Below are 14697 nucleotides of genomic sequence, written 5' to 3'. Positions count from 1 at the left end.
AAGGATAGTCAAACACCCGCTGGATATGACATGCTGGCTGTGCCGCGGTCTTGACAGTATGGGTTTATGTCTGGACCAGCCCCAGTTCGTTCAGAAGCATTTAAAATGTGGCTGGTCATCTGCAATCGAGACTTGTCCTTTCATTGCCGGACGGACGAGTCGCTCAATGCCTCGAGGGTTGACACCATGCGAGACATGACGAATTGCTTCGCGCAGGATGCGAACAAATTGTACAGTATAGATCATAGACAAGATCATGCGGAAACGCGGAATGAAAAGTCATTTGTACCATAGCGAACTCATCCCTTTGGAAGCAATTTAGTATTTTGAGAAGTTCAGACATTAGCCCTGACCTGCCTAGTCAGCGCCCTCGATGAGCTCGATGTGTCCACCATAGTTACTGCCACGCCCACGTCCAAAGCCGATTGAAAGTACAATACCGAAACAGATCGATAACACTTCTTTCTCATCGGGCAAAAACAAGAAACAGAAAAGAGTCATACCATCTAGATCCCCGTTCATCTCGACAATCCACCTAGTCGGACAGACTCCACATCCCCAACGTCGTAACCACGCAAGCTACGAAACCAAGCCTCCCTTAGAGTCCGCGGAGCAAACAATCTTGAATCCGCCACTAGGCTAACAATTCTAGCGTCTTCGTCCGATACTCCCCGGTAAGCGCCAAAGCACGCTAAATCGGCTCTTGCCTCCGCCCCCAACGGTTTCAATCTCCGGGGGCCTCGGGACCCGGGGGCAATCAGGGAGCTTGAAGAGTCTCCACTCGGGAATCCTGAGGGATTGTGGATTTGGAGGCTGCGCTAGTGCGCGGGGATCTGAGAAGACTGAGATGCAGTAGGGGCTGCTTACTTACCTATGGAAGGTATGGTGTATTGCGATTTTGAACCTGGACGGCGTATTTGCTTGGTATTGGGGGATCTTCATGCTTACGTGGGTATTTGAGTATGCCAAAACGTCTGATTTGGTATTTGCATCGACATATTACAATTACTTACTTGCTTTTACAGTCCACGTAACAGCCACAGATACGCACTGGTAATACGGAGCTTCACCATGCAAAAAAGAAAAAGAAAAGCCCGGATAATTCTATAAGATTCGTCAAATCGGACTTGAATCCCTCCGCCCCTTCCGTCTTACCATGTGGTGGCTGATCGCCCGGGTCGATCACCCCCGAACTAGGGAGGTGGACGGAGTATACTTGCCATCCTTTGGAGGTGGGCGTTACGCTTTGCGTCAGTGGCTGACACCGGCTTATTGTTTATATTGTCTCGTCTCGAGGGATTCATGTAGATATTAGAGCTGCCGTGATAGGTTGGGTCAGTTATGCCGGCTTGGCTGGATATTAGGTGAGGATCGGACTCGGACGGAGAACGGGGGGGGTGTTTGAGGTCCGATCTGGTCGGTTAGTTTGGCTTGATTCAAACTTGATGAGGTATTTTGAGAAGGTTTGAATGTTGGCGTTTGGGATATTGCGTGGAGGATAGGTCCCGGTTATTGGTGGTTAATTATGTTACTGAGGAGCATGCATGATGCTGGGCATGATCAAGTTCGCTTGATACATTCGACTTTATTTAGCGAGTATCCCAAGGAGCGAGGCTATAATGTGTTTACTTGTAAGTAGACCTGTTCTCTGCCAGGTAGTGAATGACCATTATTGTTCGGAGGCCCTCTGTACTCGATTGTGATACTGCATATCCACATAGCATACTTTCATACTGTTAATGGTCTGACATCGACCAACACGATATCTAGTCAGTCTTACGAGTCATCAGGATTCAATGCCGGCTATTACCATCCTATCGGACTCGACGTCTCCGGGTGGCCAGCTATCTTATTAGTCAACTACGGCATAGAAACACTAGATATAACATATAAACCTGCTGTACCGGTTCTCTTGGCCGATTTTCACAAATACCTACCATACCCTTTTATATCCACCCACTTCCATCCGTCTGAACATCTAAACATACTATACCCAACCCTCACAACCCTCACCAAACAAATCCACCTCCAAAATGGGCTCCCTCACCGACTCCCCTCTAACCTTCAAACCTCTCCATCCCACCTTCGGCGCCGAATGCCACGGCGTCGACTTCTCTTCCCCCTTGCCCCCCTCCACAATCTCGTCCATAAAAGCCGGCATGGCCAAATACGGCGTGCTCGTCTTCCGGGCCACCCAACTCGACGACGCAGGTCACGTCGCCTTCGCCTCCCAACTGGGCGAGCTCGACGACTCGACGCCCTTCATCCAACCGGGCCAGAAATACCGCCTCCACCCCTTCACCCAGCTCACCGACGTCGGCAACATCGAAGCCGACGGCCACGTCGTCCCCACCACCAGCCTGCGCCACCAAATGGGCCTCGGCAACGGCCTCTTCCACGTCGACTGCGCCTACAACCCGCGTCGCGCCGGGCTCTCACTGCTCCGTGCCCACCAGCTCCCTCCGAAGGGGACCGGCGGGGGCACGGCGTTCGCGGACACGCGCACCGCATACGAGGATTTAGACGAGACCACCAAGGCCCAGATTGACGAGTACGTGCTTTGTCATTCGCTGTGGCAGAGTCGGCGGCTGGGGGCGCCGGACTGCGACTTTCTAAAGCAGATGAACCCCGAGGATCATTTTATGGCGAGGCATCGGTTGGTGCAGACGCATGAGCCGAGCGGGCGCACGAACCTGTATATTGCCTGGCATGCGCACCATATTGATGGCTGGGGCCGGGAGGAGAGTCAGCCAGTGATTGAGCGGTTGTTGGAACATGCGAGTCAGGAGAAGTATACGTTTCAGGTGGATTGGGAGAATAATGGGGATTTGGTTATTTGGGTGAGTTCTCATCTATTATCTTTCTCTCTTTACTCGTTTGTCTTGTTTGATCGGTTCAACGATACGAAGGTGGAAAACTGACGGGTGATAGGACAACACATGCGTCATGCACCGAGCGTGTGGTGGCTCCTTTGCGGGCAGATATGTTCGCGACATGAGACGGGCGACGGTGCATGATTCCTCGTCCACGGCGTGGGGATTGAATGAGAAGACGGATAACCGAGCGGGCATGTTTGGTGCTGGCATGCCGAAGCCAACTCAGGGGTAGGTTTCTATTATAGCCCGTGTGTAGAGAGGATCTTATTCAACACGTTATGGGTTGTTCTCTCTCTCTCTCTCTCTGCTCCTCTGTCAATTTGATTTAGTGTTAGGATATTGCCATGTGAAATGTTTATTGAGATATGTCTAAAGTTTTGTTATTGGAATTATTCAAAGGAATCAACTTCCGACCAGTATTCAGAGTCCTCAAAACAGATATAAACATGTCTACTTCGAACAAGTTAATAAACCCATGAAAGCCATGTCTTACCCCACCCGTATCGGCTATTTTCTGGAAGTATAAGTAACCATCAAAAAGAGCCTTTATACCCCAAGGCAGACCGAAAGAAGGCACCGAATTATAGCCATAACCATCTAGACTATGCATATATCCAACAAAGGATTAACGAAATAAAACACCCGCACAGCTCCAGTACAAGACAAAAAGCATCGGAATCCAATCCTCGAGAAACAGAAACCTGAAACGGTAAAACAGCAGGTTGCAATGAGGGACTTGATGAATGACTGTACCCCGTCCGTTTCCGACTCATTCCGTCAAGAGAATTCCAATGTTTTCGTGGTATCTCTCTTTTGCTTTTCTTTTGGGCAGGGAAATACAACTATACATAAATTGAGAAATAAGCTGGATTTATAGGATTCGGATCCCATGTCGGCCGTAAGCGGAATTGGAAAATACCTCCAAATACCGCACATATTAGCTGATCCGTATTGTAAATCCTGTCTACGCGGGTGTTTTCTGTCTTGGTATTGGAATTGGAATGAAATTCTCCCCGGCGTTTGAGGATTGCTTTATTTTTCTTTCTTTCTTTCTTTCTTTATCTTTGCTTTAAAAAAAAAGAATTCTTCTAAAAAAAGAAGGATTCCTTCATACGTTTAGGTAACTAGGTCTGGCCAATGTGGCATTGGCCCCTTGATTACAGCTATAGTTATGACCCTGAGCTGGCGTGGAATACGCGAGATTTTTTTTATACAAAAATTGGAAAGCGAGGTCATATTAGTTTCTTACCTTGATATAGCCCTAAAAAAGCTGTACGTACAGATACACGCTTCAATAGCGAAATGAAACAGTTTGGATAGCTATCACTAATAAGAATGGTATTTTGGACCAGCTAGGCTCATGTCAAAAGTTAACAGTGTCTATATTAGCGATTTTAGAGTCATGATGCTAGTGTCTTATGATTTAGTCGACAATTTACATAGCATAGCGGATACTTCGGAAGCACATACTATTCAAAGTCTTATGCATAGGCCTAATGTAATCGATTCATCACGCATTCATATTCTCTGCATGACTGCTGCGTACACTAGCAATTACAACCTCCGGACAGATATCCACACAGGGAATAGAACGAGGAGGCTATGCGAGCATGACGCGTCTCTTGAATTAAAATAAATCCATTGCTGTACCTCAAACCCCTTCCACACCAATAAAGAACCGATAAAGTATCAATAAAGCAGAAAAAAGCACAAAATCCACCGTACTCCATCATTCAAAAAGACAAAAAACAACCACCTAAGCCTTCGCCGCCCCTTCCCTCTGCGCCAAAATATGCGTCGCCAAAGCCCGCAGGTTCGCCGCATGCGTAATCGTCGTCAGCGCCAACTCCACGCTCGTCTCCCTTCGAATCCAGTTCCTCAATTCAACAGACACCAAAGAGTCCAGGCCGTACGAAGAAAGCGGCGCATCGGCCTCCACCTCGTCGCGCTCGATCATCGTCATCGCAGACACCTTGGTGATCAAGGCCTCGATGAGCCCCGTCAGCGGGTCCGCAGCGGACGTCCACGATGCGGAAGTGGCGTGCGCACCGCTGCCGCTGGCCTCTGCGGTGTCGCGCTTGCGGTGGTCCTCGTTGAGTCGCTCCCGGATATGCACGGGGTGGAAGTACTTCCAGGGCAGGTTGTCGACGGATTCGCCGGACAGGGAAAGTTGGAAGGCGGTTGCGCGTCCGTTGTGGTTGAGGGGTGAAGATTGGCCGACCACCGCGCCCTTGACCATGGTTTTGATGTCGGCCATCGTGAGCGTCGCGCCGAGGGCGCTCTTCAGGCTGGCGGTTAGTTCGCGGTCGGCGACGTAGCCGACGTCGACGACAACGGGGAGGGCGATCGAGACGGTGTTTTGGCCACGCGAGTTGCGGAGTTTGGTGAAGGCGTCGTAGAAGGTCTGGGTCAGGTTAGTGTGTGTTCTGTGTGTTGGATAGGGGGACATGTGCTTACTGAGGTTCCGCCGTAGATGCTCTGTCCGACGTTACCGGTGTCTCCGAGGAAGGAAGACAGGGCAATGAAGAAGTCGAGGTTAGGGAGTAGCGCGTCTAGGTTCCAGGCACCCTGGACTCGGGGCTGGGTGATAGTGCGCCAGTCCTCGTATGTGGCGTTCTCGAGCAGTTTGTCCTGTGTTGATGTTAGTTGAGATCGCTTGGTTTTCCCTTGAAGAAGTACTGACACTTAGCAGAAGCGCGCTGTGAACCACACCACGCACTGGCGGAAGATCCTTGATCGAGTCCAACACATCAACAAGGCTCTCCTTCGAGCCGACATCGCAAGCAAGAGCTCGAATACGGACGTCCGTTCCCTTGTACTTGTTCAAGAGCTCCTGGACCTCAGATCCAGTGCCACCGCTGCGACCGAGAACAACGACATTGCGGCCACCGTTCTCAATCATCCAGTAGGCCAACGAAAGACCAATACCACGGGTTCCACCAGTAATCAGGTACGTCGCATTGGGGTTGAGCTCCACATGCGTGGGTTGAAGAGAGCTCTCGGCGAGAACGCGCTCATCCTTGCCAAAGGTGACAACGACCTTTCCGATATTGTCACCCGAGCGGAGAGTACGCAGGGCGGTTGCGAACTGAGAGATAGGTAGCGCGGTGACAGGTTTGAGCGGCGCGATGGCATTGCGTTGAAGCAAGTCTACCACCTCTGATAGAGTTTCTCTCAGCTCGTCCGGACGGTGCTCGAAGAGTTCTCGAACGTCAACACCGCTGAAGGTGACGTTGCGGTCGAACGGCTTCATAGAAAGACTTGCGTTCTGGAGAGCGTCCTTCTTGCCGATTTCCACGAACCGGCCGAAGTTTGCGATCAAGGCCCAGGTCTCTTGCAGAAGCTCTCCACCGAGAGAGTTAACAATCACATCCACCCCCTTTCCGCCAGTGGCAACAAGAATGCTGTCGCGGAATTCCGACGTGCGGCTGGAAAAGATTTGGTCCTTGGGGATGCCATAAGTCTCGTGGAGGAAGGCCCGCTTGGCCGGGGTACCAGCGGTGGCGAAGATGCGAGCTCCTAGGTGCTTAGCAGTGACAATGGAAGCCTGTCCCACGGCGCCAGCGGCCGAGTGAATGAGCACAGACTCGTTTCTGCGGAGCCGGGCAATTCGAATGAGAGCCAACACAGCGATCGAGTAGGCGAGGGGCAGACTCGCGGCGTCGGTGCTGCTGATGTTGGCTGGGACTCTGGCGGCCTGCCAAGCGGGCATTTTCTTGTACGTGGCAAAGGCACTGCCCTCGAGCGCGAGGAAGAACACCTTGTCTCCTTCCAGAAGGTGGGAAACTCGAGAGCCAGTTTTGAGAACCTTGCCAACCCCATCAAAACCAAGTGGGGACCAAGGGATCGAACCCAAGACGAGATCGAGATCGCGAGAGCTGACACCTGCCGCCTCGACCTCGACCACGACATCGTCGGCACCCAGATCCTTTGCGGGATCTTCAGTTCGGCGGAAGTACAGGGAGTCAGGGCTTCCCGCAGCGTCGATGGTCATCTCCAGCGCTCCTTCGCCCTGCCAGATGTTCTGCACCGTGCGAATGGGAACACCTTGCTCGCCGGCAAACTGCTCCTTTCCTCCCTGCATCTGGCGCATACGAGGCAGATGAATCGAGCCGTCGTGGAAGACATAATCCTGATCTTCACTGGCAACAACCTCCGGATCGCGCAGCTTCTCGGCAATCGTCGTGATGGCCGATGCACCCTGGGAGGTGGTCGGCACATTGTCAAACCACAACAGATTCTTAGGCTCGTTCTCGAGACGGAACGTGCGGAACATTCCCTTGATGGACTCAGATTCCGGAGCGCCACCTTCGGGGATCACCCACAGCAATCCAGTGTTGTGGATGAGGAAGTTCTTCAACACCTCAAAGGTGTCTGCGTCGACGTTTGCCAGCAAGCTCTGGCGAGGCGAGTCGATAAAGATGCAATACGGGTCATCCGCAGGAACAACTTCACCAAGCGGCTTGACTTCGGTGGTGCAGTCAAGGCTGTCGGAGATAGTGTCGGCGACGAGTTGAGCGAATTCAACCTCCTCGTCATCAAGGAAGGGCCCACAGACGGTGATGTGAGAATCATCTGCCTGCTTGCACACCCGGTGCGAACAAATCACACTGAGCATCTGCTCGGGCTTTCCGGGGTAGTCCTGGACAGCGGCATCAACTCCAGAGAAGCCAGAGTCCAAAAGAAGGCGTTTCCAGCCGTCCACTGAAAGCAGAGGGCCTTCTTCGTGGTCACGGTAATGGTCTTCGGCATACCACCAACCCGGTAGCAGTGCGAAAGGCAGCGTAGGAGGTGGGTGCTGACCAGCTTCCAGCAAGAGAAGCTTGCCTTTAGGCTTCAGGAGACTGCGCACGTTCGTCATCGTATCCACCATGTTGGGAGTGGCGTGCAACACGTTAGATGCAATAACAAGATCATAGTCCTGCGTGGCAAAACCCTGGCTGACAGGGTCCTGGCTGACGTCGAACTTCTTGTAGATGATGCGGTTTGACCAATTGGCCAGCTTGGTGCGCGCATTCTCAAAGAACCCGGTCGAGATGTCGGTGAAAGTGTAATCGAGGAACGCTGGCACTTCTCTGTCGCGAGAAAGCGCTTCTAGCACATGCAGCGTGGTACCAGCAGTGCCACCACCGATTTCCAGAATGCGGAGATCCGGCTCGAGATCAGACAGGTGAAGCACCCATTCACCCAGGACCTTACTGAAATGCGCATTGCCAACGTCGGCCTCGTAGTGACGGGTCAGAAGACCGTCTTTGAGCATGATTTCCAGAGGCTGCACTTCTCCACGCAGAATTGGGACGAGCTCTTCACCAATAGCGCAGAGCAGTTCTCCTTGAGCATCATGAGTGCGCACATCCTCCAGCAGCGCAGTGTGATCACCACTCAGGTCGAGTCCCTCTCGAGCGACCTCGCGAGAAACTGCTCTTGCTGCCCAGCCCACAAAGCGAGAGAGGTGATGCGGCAGCTTGGATAGATCGTCCTGTGCTGTCTCCTTCAAAGCCTTGTTCATGTAGTAGGCGGCAGTGTGGCTCAGCAAGCGTCGGCGTCCGTTTTCGGCCTTGGTCAAATCACCAGCCGAGAACTTGCCATACAACTCGGAAGAAGGAATGAAGTCAAAGCTGGGAACCAAGTCCCAGCACCAGGTTGACGGGAGGCGAGCGGCCGGGTCGTCGCTTTCAGCCGACAGGATCGAGCGGAAGGTCACCGATTCCCACTCAGCCACAGGCGTGAGCCCATCCTTGCCTTGAGCAAAAGCAGCAACCCCAATGTACATGCGACCGCCCTTGACATCGTAGTTCAGCAGGCGAGTGACCACGGTGAACTTCTGCTTTGGATCACTGGGGATGTGGTTGGATACTCGCAGTCGGCTGATGTAGTTGGGCATCTGTGCGGGTCTTTTTCCGTCGACCTCTTGCAGAGGACCACCACCCTGAAGGAATCCGTCGAGGGTTGGCGGATCGACAGAGACTGGAGAGCCATACTGAGTCGGCAGCGAAGACTCAAGGTCGCGCAGCTGCGCTTCAATAACCGTGTATCCCTTGCCTTCGTGGAACTTCACAGTACTCATGAACGCTGGTCCATATTTTGTTCCTCTTTGTCCAGCGGTCGCGTATTCTATATGCGCGTCATGCTCTTTGAGGCCTGTGACGTCGACCAAGGGGAGGGAGGACTTGAATGTCGGGGTCTCGGTGGTCATTTCGGTGGACTCTGTTTCGATGCGGCCATTACAGTGTCTCGTCCATCCTTCAGATTCCTTCCAGGTAGAGATTTCAAATGTCCAGACGGTGGATGAGAAGGTTCCGGTACCGGTTGGTGCTGGCCGCAGGGTAGTCATCATGTCGACAGTCTCTTCTTCGTCGATCTCCAAGCTGCGGATGGCGTGGAAATCGCGAACAACAATGGCAGCTGCTTCAGTAGGGACGGTTCTGCGCACCGCCTCGATAGCACACGACAGATAGCCCGTCATGGGGTAGACAACAACACCGGCAACATTGTGGTCACGGACCCATGGAAGCTCGTCAAGGTTGAACACCTGACGGTATGAGCGTTCGCTGCCACCGTTGGAGGCAGTCTTGCGTCCAAGAAGCGGGTGGTATGGCTCGCCGGGGAACATTTTCTCCTGCGTGGCCCGAGGCTTGTGCTCGTATTTCACGGACTTGTCCCAGGCGTATGCTGGGATATCAGTCAGGACATGAGCATTGTGAATACCGGTTTGGTTGATCAGTCCCAGTTGAATGGTTGGACCCATGGTAAAGAGGCTCCCGGCAAGGCCGAGGAGCGCTTCATCGCCAGGAGTGCCGCGCACCAGCGAGGCCAGATAGGCGAAAGGTGTCTGACGCTGGCCGTGGCGTTGACGGATGAGATCAACAGTTTGTTTGATTGGGCTCTTGAGTGCTGCGTGGGGACCGATTTCCACCATCACGTTGGGCAGCTTCTTGTCGCTGTCCTCCTTGGGCGAAAAGATAGTCTCGATTGCGTCCGCAAATCGAACGGGTTGAACCAGGTTCTTGACCCAGTAGGAAGCATCGACAGAAGCCGGGTCCACCACGCCTCCGGTGACAGAAGACACGAAGACCGCGCGCTCGTTGCTCTTGGAGAGAAGTGAATCATCCGCGTTGCAGTAGGGCTTGATGGTTGCAAGGTACGATGCGGCTACCTGCTCCATGTGCTTAGAATGATACGCTACCTCGATCTTGAGACGACGGGCAAATAGACCCTGTGCATCTGCGACCTTGTGGATTTTCTCAATGGAAGACTGGTCTCCCGAGACAGTCACGCTCTGTGGGCTGTTGATAGCGGCAACAGTAGCGTATCCGTCGGCATGCTGCTCGATGAGTTTCGAGGCGTCTTCAAAACCGGTTCCCAGAGCCAGCATACCTCCCTTCTTGGTTTGCTCGCGAGCCAGTTGCGCTGCAGCCTGGCCTCGGAAGAAGGCAATGGCAATGGCCGCTCGGAAGGAGACCAGACCGGCAGCAAAGGCAGCACCGATTTCTCCACTGGAGTGACCGGTAACTGTCGTGGCCGTGATCCCCCAGCTCTGGAGGAGGATCACCAAAGCCAGTTGAACGGCGGTACAGGCCGGCTGGCTGATCTCGGCCTCGTTGACTCGGGACTGAGCGGCTGGTTTTGCCAGCTCCGAAGTCAAGGACCATGTCGCTCCCATTGCCTGAAGCTCGGATTCAGCACGATCAATGGCGTGAGCGAATGCCTTGTAATGCCGCAGCCCGGAGGCCATCTGAGCGTGTCTATTCCAAATCAGCTTTCATACTAAGAGATGCGATAGGACACGACAACTTACTGAGCGCCCTGGCCAGTGAAGGCAAAGGCAATAACCCGATCTCTAATCTTGCTCGGCTTGGCTGTTGACAGCTTCTCCTTGAGACTATCCACCGAGTTGGCTGTCGCGGCAACACGATAGGCATGCTGAGTGCGACGCTGTCCTAGGGTATAGCTCAGATCCTTCAAGAAGTCAACAGACTGTGGAGCAGCATCCAGGTATTCTTGGAAGGAACCCAGGTATGAAGTAAGACTCTTTTCTGTCTTGGCGGATAGGACAAACAATCGCTGTGCGAGAGGGTCAGAAGCAGTAACGTCATTAGTACCATTCGCCGCGTCGGCTAGGCTGCCATGTCCATTAGCACCATTGGTTACGCCGTTTGTACCGTTGATGCCGTTGGCACCGTTGGCACCATTTGTAAGGCTGGCAGTCGAAGGGGCTGCCTCGAGAATGACTGCGGAATTACTTCCACCGAATCCTGTATTGTCGGATTAGCAACTTGATACTGTATCAAGGACAAGCAGTTCATTTACCAAAGTTTGTAACAATCACTCGTCTTGCCTCGTTCTCGGGCCAAGGAACCGGGGATTCGGCCACCTTTAGCCGGTCTCGTCCCTCGATCTTGACGTTCATTTGCTCGAAACCAGCAGTCGGCAAGATGATTCCCTTTTTAATCATGAGGATTGCCTTGACAACGGCCAAGATTCCACTAGCGCCTTCCAAGTGCCTGTAATAAATGGTTAGAAAGGGACAAGTAAGTTTGATAATACTGTAAAGACGCACCCAAAGTTCGACTTGATAGATCCAATATACAGCGGGTTGGAAGCCGTTCGGTCCTTGGCTAATACAGACGCAAAGGAACCAGCCTCAATAGGGTCACTATTCAATTAGCTTGCATTTCTGAAACAACTGTTAAAATACTCACCCTGCTTGAGTACCGGTTCCATGACCCTAGTCTTCTTTTAGCATTCCCATAATACGGGGGATTTGAACGAGCAGTACAAACCTCAACAACAGGCGTCTCAGAGGGATCCAGGCCAACAGCTGCATGGACCTCTCGCAGGAGCCTCTCTTGAGCTGACCGGGAGGGCATGGTGATACCTTCCGAGCGGCCGGAGTGGTTGCAGGCAGAGCTGCGAATGACAGCATGGATAGGGTCACCATTGCTGATAGCATCATCCAATCGCTTGACCAGCAAGCATGCAGCACCCTCACCACGACCGAATCCAGCAGCCTTGTGGTCATAAGAGTAACTGCGTCCATCTGGCGATAGAGCCCTGTTCATGTACAGTCAGCTACATAGTCAGATATGATAGTCTGCAAAATGACCTACCCCATCTTCTCGAGAGTGATCCATAAACTAGGACTGAGACATAGTGCCGCCGACCCCACAAACGCAGCATTACAGTCCCCGTTTCTGAGAGCCTGGCAGGCCTGGTGAGCAGCATAGGCACTGCTAGCACACGCCGTATCAATAGCAACGCTAGGGCCATTGACATCGAAGAAGTAAGAGAGACGATTGGCAAACATGCACGAAGCAACACCAGTAGCCGAGAAAGTGGATGTTGAATATAGATCTTCAGAGGTGCGGTGCGCATACTCCTGGGATCCGCAGCCGACGAAGACACCGATCTTCTTGCCCGCCAGATCGATGAGGCTGTGCCCGGCATTTTCGGCCGCTTCAAGGGCACATTCAAGCATCATGCGATGCTGGGGGTCAGAGTTCCGAGCTTCCTCGGCCCTCATGTTGAAGAAACTGGCGTCGAAGCCGTAGATGTCGTCAGGGAGGAAATGCGCACCCTGTGATCGAAAGCTGCCGCTTCGCTCCGCTCCAGGGTTGTGGTATGCTTTGTGGTCGAATCGTTCAGCGGGCATCTCGGTCCAGGCGGACTTGGCTTCAGCCAGGTAGTCCCATAGTCCTTTTCTCCCGACGCCGGGGGCGCGGTAGGAAAGACCGACGATGGCAATGGGGGTGTCGTTCGTCATGTTGAATTGTAGTGGATGTTAAAGATCTCGTGAGTTCGTCAATGGAGTGTGATAGACAAGACAGGTGGGCAATGGAGGGAGTTATATACCTGGGACTCAGACATTTGTCCGAGTTCGTGAGCAGATAACAGACTGCTGAACAAGGCTGGTAGATTTCCTGATTGTTTACCAGTGTACTCCATGAATATGCCTCGTATCCTGTCAGAAAATAGCCGGCTCGACTAATCCTGAAGTTAGTTGGTACCGCGTGTCCTCCATGGAGCTTCGTGATCCTCCAATGGTATACACAGGACTGATCGACCCACTAGGTCCATGTCCGTGTCCGAGAAGATTCTCTGAGCGTGGCTTTCGATAAACTAGGATGATATTCCTGTTCGTAAGCCGGAGTTTGAGGCACCAGGAGACACCGGTGACATAAAACATCTTGGAGGCTTGGTAGATTCCTTCAAAAGGGTTGATTCGAAAGTATAGCAGGTATTCTAGTTCTTGATGGAGCCCGAGAGCCATGTTTTATTGGTTTCTACGGATCATGGAGTCTTGTCGTCTTGGTGTCGTCTTGGATATTGTCTCGGAGTCGGAGTGCAGGACGGAGGTCGGATTTTACAAAGTGGAGGTTCATTTGCCTCAGGCCAGCCTTGACACGTGGTGGGGATGGGCCCTAGTCGATTATCACCCCGAGCGCTTATTGGAATATTTCAGCTACCCTGTTCGAAATTAAGTCGAATAAGGCCCTCTTGCATTCAATTGGTAATAATTGGTAAGCCTCGTGGCTGCATGCACCTGCTTGATGAAGCAGTGGCTATCCAGCCAACCCCATTTGTTGCGATAGCTCCGCGGCATTAAGCAACGTTGGTGTAAATTACGACAGAATGGTTATTCCTGCTATTGTTCGGTTATTCTATTCGGGCTTACGTTGGAGGTGGCAATGGGGTCATTGCTAAAGGTGGTTATGTCGATTAATTTCTCAAGTGTATACTCCACTGCTGAACGTCTAACCAACAGATAACCCAAAGTCTCGTACTATTTACGATGAGTGAGAGAATCTTGAAAGTCTCAAGCCTTCCTTTCCAACGCAATGCGATTACTGTGGAGTCAAATCCACGTGGACCATGTTGGGAATGTCCCTTCGCCATGTGTTGTGGGTGTATCAAGCACGCGAAGTCCGCCTTGCTATGACTCCTGGCAAAGGAAGAGAGCTATCAAACTCAATATCTGTTGTAAGTGCACTAAATCATACGACAGAACGCCACAGAGGCGAATATACCGCATTAACCGTCTGTAGACACCGTCCATCGTATCTTTTCTCCACGTTGTAGTATAGCTATCTTCCTTCGTCCCCTCATTCACTCACCTTCCCCTCATCCTCATGGGAGGCCTCATGCAAGGCTTAATATTACGACTCCTTCGTGCATTCCTTCAGCTGCATGTTCCAGGTACTGACCGGGATGAGCTGGCAATCAAAGTTACGCAGCATAGCCTGCAGTATTCTACAGTTTGTCGGAACGCGCATGCCTTGGCTAGTGGCTGACTGGATCGCTTAGTATTCGGTGAGACGACGTCACTGAATATTCACGGCGTCTGGACTCTAGTCCAAAGATCATGTCAGAGATCTCTAACAGAACAGTCGGGTTTGTTTCTAGGCTGCCCCAACAGGGCAGGGGCTGGAATGCAGCTTCGGAATGTGCAGTCGTAAGAGTCAACATATGGGCTTTCGCAGCTGAGTGGCTAGCGGTACGCAGTATACCCTAGTTGAAGATTCCTGATGACCAAGAGCATTACGGACTATATCCCTAGGGCACTGCACAGCCTAGTAATCCTGCAGAATTGCGGAGAACTGAAAAATACTGGTAACTTTCGACTGCGTATCGGAGTATTTGGCGGTATTTGAGCGAAACACAGGAGGAAGCGTTGATCGATATCCTCCTAAATAGTCAACCAAGAGTCGCGCGTAATAAGCGAGATGGAAGATGATCCCGGTCGTCTAACTTTATCTATATTTACCAACTACCTCTAGTCATGAATCAGTTCCTGTTTCTATCAATTTCCTCTTATGGAACC

At 52.1% G+C, this 14697-nt stretch overlaps 2 protein-coding genes across 2 annotated transcripts; one reads left to right on the top strand and one right to left on the bottom strand.

Annotated features, from left to right (window-relative positions):
- Positions 1 to 1943: 1943 nt before the first annotated feature.
- P170DRAFT_509710 (TauD/TfdA dioxygenase family protein) lies at positions 1944 to 3239 on the top strand. The gene is made up of 2 exons (XM_024854702.1): positions 1944 to 2840; positions 2932 to 3239. The coding sequence occupies exons 1-2, from the start codon at positions 2034 to 2036 to the stop codon at positions 3106 to 3108; spliced, it is 984 nt and encodes a 327-aa protein (XP_024704367.1). The 5' UTR covers positions 1944 to 2033; the 3' UTR covers positions 3109 to 3239.
- A 1334-nt stretch (positions 3240 to 4573) lies between these two features.
- On the bottom strand, positions 4574 to 12639 carry P170DRAFT_383657 (type I polyketide synthase; the record flags this gene model as incomplete). The annotated part of the gene is made up of 9 exons (XM_024845649.1): positions 4574 to 5280; positions 5334 to 5507; positions 5560 to 10621; positions 10675 to 11131; positions 11187 to 11380; positions 11437 to 11532; positions 11579 to 11604; positions 11660 to 11930; positions 11987 to 12639. 9 exons carry the CDS (start codon positions 12637 to 12639, stop codon positions 4633 to 4635), a joined length of 7581 nt encoding a protein of 2526 aa, XP_024704366.1. The 3' UTR covers positions 4574 to 4632.
- Between the last annotated feature and the right edge of the window lie 2058 nt (positions 12640 to 14697).

Source organism: Aspergillus steynii (genome assembly GCF_002849105.1).
Source record: "Aspergillus steynii IBT 23096 chromosome Unknown P170scaffold_4, whole genome shotgun sequence".
Classification (NCBI taxonomy): Eukaryota; Fungi; Ascomycota; class Eurotiomycetes; order Eurotiales; family Aspergillaceae; genus Aspergillus; species Aspergillus steynii.
Note: the sequence above shows the minus strand (reverse complement) of the source record. Positions and strands in the feature narration are given on the sequence as shown.